General features: G+C 43.0%; 1 protein-coding gene across 8 annotated transcripts in view; it reads left to right on the top strand.

Annotated features, from left to right (window-relative positions):
- The first annotated feature begins 1,563 nt into the window (after positions 1-1,563).
- ank1a (ankyrin 1, erythrocytic a) overlaps positions 1,564-11,051 on the top strand; it is a 41,512-nt gene continuing 32,024 nt past the window's right edge. For 4 of the 8 annotated variants that reach the window (XM_088403716.1, XM_088403873.1, XM_088403636.1 and 1 more), the window contains exons 1-5: positions 8,945-9,380; positions 10,024-10,122; positions 10,365-10,463; positions 10,646-10,831; positions 10,920-11,018. In XM_088403716.1, coding sequence (XP_088259842.1) covers positions 9,138-9,380; positions 10,024-10,122; positions 10,365-10,463; positions 10,646-10,831; positions 10,920-11,018 — 726 coding nt within the window. In that variant the 5' untranslated portion in view covers positions 8,945-9,137. Of the gene's footprint in view, positions 1,749-2,413; positions 2,458-7,163; positions 7,266-8,944; positions 9,381-10,023; positions 10,123-10,364; positions 10,464-10,645; positions 10,832-10,919; positions 11,019-11,051 lie in introns of those variants that run through there. The other 4 variants (XM_088403472.1, XM_088403955.1, XM_088403550.1 and 1 more) reach the window with 4 other exon arrangements.

Raw genomic sequence — 11,051 nt, 5'->3', positions numbered from 1 at the left:
GTTGGAGTTACTGTTGAAAATGTGTGTTCGTGTATGCCTATGCACACTATCTGAAACTGTTGCAGCAGTCAATTTGCTTCAGTCTGTCTCATTGACACCTGCATGCCATTAGGACAAATGGAGCAACTACTGATTCATTGGATATCATATCACGCCAAGGCTTTTGGGAGCGTGACAGCCGCGTGGTTGTATCGTGGAGGATGAAATTGAAGTGAGTCAAATCAGAAAACTAAATACTTGTGTGCCGCATTGTTAGGTCCCTTCATCAAATCTGCTAATAGTCTTGCGGGACAATTTTAGAGCGTACAGTATGTGCCTTATTGTCAAGCAAAAGTACTGTCGAGGACAAATTGAAGAAAGATAGCTGACAATGGGCCATTATTTATGTTGATTCTTCCCTTTGCTCGTTTGGCACCTCGGACAAAGGCAATATAGCCGCTACACGCAGCACACGTGGATAGTTGAAGCCCTTTATCCTGGCAACAAGGCGGACCCGTCATTGGGTGCAGAGGCCACGTCTGTCCCAAATCTAAATCAACCCTGCCACCAAAGTAGAGAGTGTGTTGATTTATTTCAACTCCCCAAAAGACCTGCATATTATAGAGCTTGTTTAGTCATAAGGTGTCCTTTTTTTTCTTGGTGTACTACTGAATAGCGTTACTTGCAGATGGTCTCATGTAGTGTTTTTCGCACAGGTTACACTCCAGTGCTACCAAGTTATATGTAGCTTTTTTTCTACATAACCCCCCTCTCGGTCCCTCTCCTACAGCATTTATCTCTCTGCATGGTTTTGGCAGTGATGTGCTTTTCCCAGCATTTAGCCAGGAGAGGCAGAGAGGAGGGGAGAGGTAGAAAAAAAGAGGGCCTTTTCAACTGAGGAATGACGGACGCTTTATTAAAGGAGGCAGGGCTTTTTGAGGGGCTGGCCCCTTCATGTCCCCCCCCAATCCGAGTGTCTGGCCCATTGTCATGGGGCGCTGGCAGCAACCCCCTCGCCAAGCGCTTTGTCACTGTAAGTCACCTCACAAACTGAAACAGATCTGCAACAGCCCACCCCATCCCAAAAAGGGGGAAAAAAAACACCCATTTTCCACAGTAACTCTATTTTGCTCTATTTATGGTCCGTGGACAAATGATTGTGTGGCTGTCACAAAACATACAGGAGACGCAGAGATGGGCGTGACATGTCAGGGTGACACGATGAGAGAAAGGAGGGATAAAGTGGAGGTGACAGTGCGACACAATCTTGAATGGTGAAGGGTTTGCGAGGTAGAGAGCAGAGCAAAATCTGGAGCACGAGGGGAGAGGATGGCAAGGCTGGAAGGCAAAGATTTAGGTGAAAAGTTGGACGGAAATTTCTCTGGGCAAAACAGAAACATTCACCATCGAGGATGTACACTAGGTAGGAGATTCTCGTTGAGCGTTTGGGGTGCCCATTGGTTTTTGATTGCTAGTAAAATGTGTGTCTTTAGATACAGGCAACATTCCTGCAGAGATAAAACCCTGGGCCCCCTCACCCCACCCTCCCCCTTGTCTCTCCACCCACCAAGCTGGGTCCAGCTTACTGAAGTGTGTGCGCCTGAGTGGGTGTGTGTGCCCGTGTTTACGTCGAACGGGGGTCGCCGTGCCCTGCGTGGTGGCAATTGCACTGGGCAATTGGAAAGGCATCTTTCAATCCGGGGGAAACAGAACGTAAGAAGGGCAGTGGAGGGCCAACAGGCATGCCAGTCAAGAACATCATCTTCGGAGTGAGTACTGCAATCGCTTCGCTTCTTCTCTTCTGCACTGAAATGTCGCTTGTCTACATGCTCCATCGGGTTTTTGGCCAAGATCGCCTAAACTTTTTCCTCAGATAAGCATCTGCCAGTTGTCCATTAATAATAACAGCTAGGCTCTCAGGTTTAACCCGGATGTTTTAAGAACCTCCTTTACCTTAACATTTGCTGTACAATTTTAAAAATAAAATCATAAATAAGTACTTGGGATTGAGTGAGTTAACTCTAAAGACTGCTTCCATCTTAATCCTTTTATTTTCCCATCATAATCTTCCTTGTTCTGTCTGACACTTTCCCAATAATAAGTGAAAGATAGAGCAATCTTGAAAGAATGAAAAAAAGAATCATAGGAGTGAGCGAAGAGTTTGACAGGCCACCTTTTACTGGTTTCAGTCAAAGCCTTTCACAAGATATTAGTTGTTAAAAGCGCAAACAGAGAAAAGACCCAAAAAAATAAATAAATAAAGTCACTGAAAGGAGATCCACTCAACATGGGCGGGAGCTTGACTGCCTAGAATTATCTATGCACATTTGTTGTGTGCACATCAAAGATTAGTTTACACGTACGTGTACACGCGTACACGCATACATGCGTACGTGAGTTGTGTTGCTTTCAATCTTGTTTTTGACTTGTTCCTCTATTTGCTGTTCCACTTGTCTGATGTCAGATGGGATTAGCCGGGTAAGTAAACTAGAGGGCAGCAACTGAATAGCTGGTCAATTAACTTAATCCATTCCAGTAATTTTACTGACATTTTTGGGGATCCATACAGCCAACAGACCAAAGACCAGCTAACAGCCAAGTGTTTCATGTTGCACATATTAGGCTTCAAAGTTGAAGTGTTAACTCTGGAAATCAATTTACATTTTGTAAAGCATAAAAAAAATAAAATAAAATGTTAACTCCATTCTATTTATTACCCGTGGCAGTTGAACAGTCAAACTTAAAGGAGAGCCACCAAGACAAAGATAGATGAAGCTATCCATGTACGTTTGTGTCAATTATTTGAAAGTTTCACTAACAGCACTAATACACACACATATAGCCTCCCTATACATGTATTTGTTTGTTTGTTTGTTTGTTTAATTCGCATATGATTTTGTTTACCTAATAGGTCAGTGTACGTTATCAACAATCAGTTGACACTGCTAGATTACATGAAAAGGTTTTCAAATATACCACCCTATCCTCACGCAAACATTGACCGAGGCGGCATGCAGTGTGTAGTACGTAGGTTCCAGCTTTATTCATCAAGTCTTCATGATTTTCTGTGAAAATGCATGTGTGACAGCTATAATTGACTTCATTGGGTTTTTGCTGTTGGCGAGTGCAAACTGATAGATTTTGTTTATTCACCCTAATGATACAAGCATAGCAGCTCAAAGCAGTTAGGTTGTGGATCAGTCATCTGATCATTATAAGATAATGATGTGTACCTAATTAGAGCTACTGTGCACGTGGTGTTTATCATATCTCTTGTGGATGAGCTCCAAACACTATGGCTTTAACCGTTATTATCTTATCATCTGCTCAAAGGTTGACTTATCTTATCCATACACAGTGGATGAATCAAGGACAGATATAATGATATGCGAGAAAGTCAATAGTAAAGCCGACGATGATGCTCCGTCATTTATGAAGCACCGATTTCCATCCAGACAAGCGTGTTGAGCGAAACATTGTAACAGCTTCGTAGGAGCGCTCACACGCTTCCTGTAAATGTGCCCAATGCAGAGCGGTCCCACGGGCCTCTATCGGACTGAGTCAACACTTACTACATCTCTGCATCCGGGAGCAGCTCGCCGCCTGCTCAAACTGATGGATCAGCCTGAGAGGCGAAAGCAGAGATGTAGAGGCTAAGGCAGAAAAGGCCCAAGAAAGAAAATCAATTTATTGAGCAAATGCAAGTCAGCAGAAAAGGATGATGAAATAGCTGTTTAACTACTCGGCAGGAATTTCCATATTCGCTGTTTCACGTTCCCGTAAATTGTATAGAAACGTTGAGATCCCGATCATGGGGTATGTTTGGACACAGTCCGGGCGTTTGGTTCTTTGTGCGCTTAAAGTGATCAGAATTTACTGAACAGGCTTTTCCCCAAGATCAACATAAAGCACGACCTAGAAAATAATGGTCCTCTTGCAGCAAAAAAAGAAGAGTGAGTTCAAATATACAAAAAGCGAAAGTGTGCTCCATCACAAAACTGCTGAGGTTTGCTGAAAGAGTATCCAAATCTCGGCTGTTTGGCACTGCTATTCTTCCATTGACATTCTGTGGAAGCCCTGCATGATTGAGCTCTCTGTTGCACTTGTAACAAGGTCCTAGTTTAATCCCCAGCTTGATTTCTCCTACTGAGGCCAACATATTCAGACTGTGAGAAAAGAGATTTGGATTAAAACAGCAATCTCCTGGATGAGTCCAGATGCAAATAGACAGTTAAAAGTATTAGGACACGGATGGGATAACAGGTGCTGGACTGTATAAAAAAACCAAGTGTTTTCCCCCGATTTACTCAAAGATTTTCAGAATCACTAACGATACATTTTACATTCTGCAAAATTTCATTTGATCGTTTTGTATAATTGACTGTGTTCCTCCGTTTCCTCTCTCGGCAACACAATTGAGGCTTTGTGAAATGGGGATTCTTCAGACGTAGTCATCCATTTGAGAGGGAGGCAAGGATTTTGATCTCTCGCACACACGCGCTTGCACACAAACACTGAGCTTTCAAACACCGCAGTCCACCAGCGAGGGGGTGATGTCATTCTAACTGCTGCAGCACCAGCAGAGCATAAAAAAGGTGCTGGGGGATTTAGAGCTCTCAATTTTTGGTAAGAAGAGTTTTAGCTTCCAGTGTGAGCTAAAAAATTTAATTTTGTCTTCTCTTCCTCCCAGCACGTCTTCATTAGCATTACTCAGCCGCGCACAACTGCAACGCTGCTCTTGTTTATGGTGGTGCTGTGGAGCACATTATTGTATCTTGTTTCTTTTCCTACAAATAGAATGATTAATTGGCTCACACAGGCTAGCCCAGCCCTAGAGTGTGAAGCGTGTCCTTTCCCTGGGAATAATCAGGGGGGAACACATTCATCTAAATCATGCCATGGCATCCCAGAAAACATAAGCTAAGAAACATTTCTTAAACATTGAAAGGGTGTTGCTTGATTTTTCTTAAATTGTACTGCGTGCCTTTTCATTCCTGAGGCAGGCAATGGGTGGAGTTCATCCATCCTTATCTCAAGGCGCACATGTTTCCTGACGTAAGCAGATACACTCAAATACAAAAATGCTTTACTTTGGTGAGAACGTTGTTGTGAACGTGATATTAGCATTCAGCTCTGTTGGCAAGCTGTGGCATGAGCCCTTGTGTGTATGCGTGTGTGTGTGTGTGTGTGTGTGTGTGTGTGTGTGTGTGTGTGTGTGTGGCTTGAAGGTATTTGTCTCCATGGTGGATGTGTGCCTGCATCAGCTGTGTTTGTTCCCGCAGTGATGACAGGATGTTTCTGGTGTCACCATGGCAAGTTTTCAAACATTTCATGCAACAGAGGGCCAGCCTGTTTTCCCTAGTGTTTTCTTTAGTGTATTTTATAGCTCAGGGGTACGACAAAAAAACTGTTATCCATTAGAAATTCACAAAACATTTTGCACTTGCCTCACAGTCAGAATACAAAAACTTCATTGGGCCTGATGAAAGTGCTTTCATTTTGCAGCTGATTGGGATTCAAGATGATGCACTTTTCAGATCATGGATGAAAGGCATGTGCGTGTGGGAGCGAGATGTTAGGTTCTCATCTTCTCCGAATAAAACGGAATTAGAGAGTCCATTCAGACGGAAAGCATGGTCAATGAGGCCGCTCGGCAACCGTGTATTTAAAGCAGAGACACTCGCTTATATATAAAAAAATCTGAATGTTCATACAAAGGACACGTTCAAGTCGCAGCTGTTGTCTAATCATGGTTGTTGAGTTTGCAATGAGTGAAAATTTGTCAGCGTGACTTGCTCGAGCAATTGGCCCAGCTGGGTCAGAGTGCTCACACACTAGGGAGCACGATTTATGTCCCTCGAAATGCTTTATGTTCAACCGTCCACCACGAAAAAGCGTTAGTATATATTTTGTCGGGAACAAGGAGTGCATTGTGCATGCAATTAATCCTGAAAGTGTGTTAGCTGGCGGCAGCGTTTTGTATTTGCGTTTCTTTTTTGAGCCCCATTCCTCCAACTGTTTTTGTGTGCGTGTGTGTGCGCGCGTGTGTGTGTGACCTCTGTCTTTGCACTGTGCTTTACCATGAGAGTCATGCTGAGGCTATGATGTGTCGTTTGTTGCTATGCCTCTGTTGCAGGTATGCAGAGCTTTTCACTTTTTCTTTTTACTCCAGCTCACCCTCTCTGTCAAAAGAGGACCAATGAGCTGTAAGAAAAAATGACACAGTTTAAGGCACTGTGATGTGAAGTTGAAAAGAGAACAAAAAGGGAAAAAAACAAGCTTCATCTGTGCAATGGGCAGTAAGTGTTGCTCTGGTAGAATGAATGCATTGCTTAGTGTGTAGTTTTCCTGACCGGTGTGTTTATATGGATAGTTAAATGGAGGGGAAGAGTATGACGAGCAAGAGAGGAGATTATGCAAATGAGATGAGCGGCTGCAGAGTTTGCCGCAGTCAGGTTTCGCTTCATGAGCAATCATGTTTGAGCAGCGCCCCCGCCTGCTCAGGGGTGACAGACTAGTTCACACAAGCAAAAACATGCTTTTTTTTTTAAAAGTGCAAATTAATGGATATGCCATGCAACTGTCAGACTTGCCATTTTACTCAAATCAAGTGGCTACAGTATATTTTGGGTGGAAGCATTACGAATGAGATTGAAATGATAACCTCCAGCTACTTGGAACTTAAGTTGCCCTTGCCTTAGAATGTCTGTTAAAATGTGTTTTTTTCAATCAAATTTTAAACCAACATTTTGGCACGTTTGTCCAAACAATAATGAAGAGTGTAACAAACGGATGTCTTGACTGAGAAAACATAAACAGCGCTAATAAACACAAAACGGCAGAATGGAATCAACAACAATAAACATGAGTTCTCTTTTACAATAAACGTCCATTGGACTATCCCTTTGTGAACTTACGCGGTGAAATTATGGCTTTAGATCACCCGCACGTCTATCACGGCATTAACTAACATTACTTTCTGAGTGCATACGTTTTGAAATTTCTCTCCCAAAAAAGAACTTAATTAAGGGATGAAATGAGCGGGAAGCTGACAGTTCCTCTGAACAGTCCTTGTCGTTGACCCAACTGTTTTTCTCTATTTTCCTCTTTATTCCTATTCTTTGTGTGTCCTTTACTTTACCCCGAATCCCTCCCTCCTTTCCTTTTGAACACTGCGTTTGCAGGCAGACGCTGGCAACAGTTTCCTCCGAGCGGCCCGTTCCGGCAACCTGGACAAGGCTCTGGAACACATTAAGAATGGCATTGATATAAATACAGCCAATCAGGTGAGAGAGATGCAGCTTGCAGTAGTTGGAATGTCGAGATTTGGTTTGATTTCAAAACGAATAAGGCATATGCCGAAATGTATGATACAGCTATCAAATGTAAAGAGAGGTTTCCTCAACAATGTGACCTGCTGGATGGCTGTCTCAGTTCTCTCAAGATGCTCTGTATTTTTTATTTGAAACTTAGGTGTGCATGATGTGTGCAGTAATCCACATGCTATTATACTGTAGCTGTTTGTTCCTTTGCACTCTGCCATGTATTATATATGCATGCTCAGGCCTCCAGGGCAGGTAGTAAATGGGCAAATGGTGTCTTCTTTGCCCCACCTCTTTCATCCTGCATCCTTTTCCCTGATGCTTCTTCTCTCTGGTAAAAGACCTTGGACTGCTGCCCTCAAGCACTTCGAACGGGACCAAAAACATGACGTGTGTGTGTCGCACTCTGTCCTCAACAACATGTCACATTTTTTATACAGACTTCAGCCACATAACGGCATAAAACAAATGCACTTGTACAGCAATGAAGCCACAACACTGAAGGGAACAGGGACCGGAAAGACAAATTTTACAAACCGTCTGTAGAATCCCATGAAATTTTGAAATTCTAATTTGAAATTCAGTTGCTCATGCTAGGTGTGCTGCAGTTACTGCAAGGTAAAAATGTAAAGGTTCTTGTAATTTTTTTTAATAACTATGTCAAATTTATATGTTTAAAAAGAGTCTCCAAATGTTTAAAATGACATTCAATATTGTGAAAAATCTCCCAGACGTTGCTTGCATGTCTACTGAATGTGCTAAAACCGCACCCGACCCAATAGTCAGCCATCAATCAATAAATATTTCGCCCTGGAATATGGATGTTACTTCATCTTCGTCTTATGCCAACAGTTAATTTACTGTACATGTTTGAAGGACAAATGTAAAAGTATATGTCTGCTTTGAAGCAGTTTACAGTAATTTTCCACTTTAAGGCACTCAAATCCATCAACATATATGTATACCACTGGCCCCACAACTTAGAGCTGTTTCAAGATGGTCTAAGGTCTGGTCTACTTTGCGTCACCACATTGTCATGTGGGCCAGGTGCATGAAAAAAAAAAGAAAAATGCCCTCAGTTGCCAGAATGGCAAGCATGGCTTAGCGAAGTCTGCCAAATTCCGGTAAAACACAGTAAACTTGACTTGCCACAGTACAAAAGTCAATATGTGCTAGTTTTTAAATCAAGTGGATGTGCGCTACCTGCGAAAATAGAGCATCAGGTGTCAATGATGCAAATTGACAAAAACTGCTGATTGTGACTTTCACATGATGCAATTCCATTCAGCTTGTGTGACAGTGTGTGATTTTGGTCCAACGTGGGTCAGAGCAGTGTCGGTGGTGATGGCGGTTCTCTTAGAATGGCTTGCACACCAGCACACTGCTTCACCTGATTTTTTTTTTTTTTCTTCCTCTCCCAACTCAACAATGGCCTCCCCCTCAGTTAGCGTGCTGGTTTATTTGGGTTTTTTTTTTGTTTTTTGTTTTTTTGCATTTTCCTCCCTTGTCACACCCCTCTCCTGTGTTTGCAGTAGAGTGATGGTCTGCTGTGGTCTCTCCACTCAGAGGAATAATATCAGTGGTGTGGGAAAGGTCCAACCTCACATGTCCTGTGCGGCTGAAAAAAGGCTGTGTGAGGTCAGACCTATCCCACACGGCTTGTATTCTTCCCAGCCACGAGACCAGCGGCCTGCCATCTCGCTCCAGTCCTCCTCCTCTTCCGCCGTCCGCTCCTTCTGCTGTCATTATCATTGAGCCAATGAAAATGTTTTCATTCTCATTTTCATCTTTGTAGAATTTGTTTTTGCTAATAATCTGTGGTGTCTTGCATAAGTAATGGCCTGCTCTGGTTTATCAAGCTTTTGTGTCAACAAAACAATAATTCTTCACGCATGGTCTGTTTACTTAATGGCTTTATGTTTTATTGATTGGCCAATCATTGTGTTATCCCTTTACTATGAAATGATTTTTCCCCCTCAGAATGGGCTCAATGGGCTTCATCTGGCCTCAAAAGAAGGCCATGTCAAAATGGTGCTGGAATTACTTCACAATGGAATTGTACTGGAGACTACTACAAAGGTAACTCACCCAACGGTCTGTCCGTGCCAATGGTATTTTTACAAAATCTGTTGATGCAGTGTGATCATAATCCTCGCATTTTTTTTTATTTTGGGGCCCATCAGAAGGGCAAATAAAGTCATGTCCTGAAATCACATCATGAAAATAATGTCATATCGATTAAAAGGTGAATCTTAAATTTGAACGGATTGTTCAGAGCATTAATCAAAAGGTGTAAAATGTACAAATCTTCAACAGTTCTAGTTTCATATCTAAACGTAAACTCTGAATTGGAGTGTTGCAAAATCTTCAGCCTTGCTGTAGTTTTTGACAGCACATTACTGCATGTGAAAGGGACAAAAATCTCCTTACTGGCAACGGATGCTCAAGAGGCTCAATCTTGCTACCTCTTTGGCCACTCAACTTTCACTTTTACACTTGTCTTTCTTCTTTTATCAGATTTTAGACATTTTTCTTTGAGGAAAAGAAAACGACAGACACTATTATTTCCAATCCCTAACTATAATATATCAGAATACTGTATTTATCATTTACACCTCCAGAATGCGATGCCAGTATGCAGAATAGCCAAATTGTTCAAACTTGTCGGACATGTTTTGTTATATAGCCGTGGACTCTTGTTCCCATGTATCTGTTTACCCAGAAAGGAAACACGGCTCTGCACATCGCGGCCCTGGCAGGGCAGGAGCAGGTGGTCACAGAGCTGGTTAACTACGGGGCCAACGTCAATGCTCAGTCTCAGGTGAGCCCCATACTGTGTGCTCGCTCTCTTTCAGCTGCTTTTCAATCAAGCGCCGACTGTGGAGCCATTGTATTGTACTGACAATAGCAGTGTTCACACGTGTCTTTGCTTCAATATTTCTGTGTATTGGTGTGCATCCTTGTTTGTGTATCTGTAATTTTCTATCTTGTCGCTTTTGGCATTTCTGCTGTGCTTGTGTGTGTGTGTGCGTGCGTGTGTGTGTGTGCTTATTTCTGAGACAGAAGGGTTTCACTCCACTCTACATGGCTGCACAAGAAAACCATCTAGAGGTTGTGAAGTTTCTTCTGGAGAACGGGGCTAATCAAAGCATTCCAACAGAGGTACCGAGGAACAAGAGACGTTTTCAATCACTAGTCTGACAAATCTCCTCAATGCTATCCTGCTGATCCCGGATTGTAGTCAATGCCATCGTGTTGTGTGCTCACCAGCTTTCACCGCTGACATGGCTCTAACTGAGGTCATGCAATCAAAGTGCATTCTGAGCATCTGCTGTCTTCTACAGGATGGCTTCACACCTCTGGCTGTGGCTCTGCAGCAAGGCCATGAAAATATTGTAGCCTTGCTCATCAACTACGGCACCAAGGGGAAGGTCCGCCTCCCCGCGCTGCACATCGCGGCGCGCAATGACGACACACGCACAGCCGCAGTACTTCTGCAGAATGACCCGAACCCTGATGTGCTCAGCAAGGTGAGCGTGTGTGTGTGTGTGATGTTGTTGGTGTAAACATAATCCACTCATTGAATGGCAATTAATATGTGCTTGGGTATCCTTGCAGACTGGATTCACACCCCTCCACATTGCGGCTCACTATGAAAACTTGAACGTTGCTCAGCTTCTTCTCAACCGAGGAGCCAATGTCAATTTCACCCCAAAGGTATTGAATTACATTTCAGTGAGCCCCAGTTTT

This window comes from Hippichthys cyanospilos, chromosome 1 (genome assembly GCF_059441005.1).
Source record: "Hippichthys cyanospilos isolate Australia breed blue-spotted pipefish chromosome 1, RoL_Hcya_1.0, whole genome shotgun sequence".
NCBI classification, from domain to species: domain Eukaryota; kingdom Metazoa; phylum Chordata; class Actinopteri; order Syngnathiformes; family Syngnathidae; genus Hippichthys; species Hippichthys cyanospilos.
Note: the sequence above shows the minus strand (reverse complement) of the source record. Positions and strands in the feature narration are given on the sequence as shown.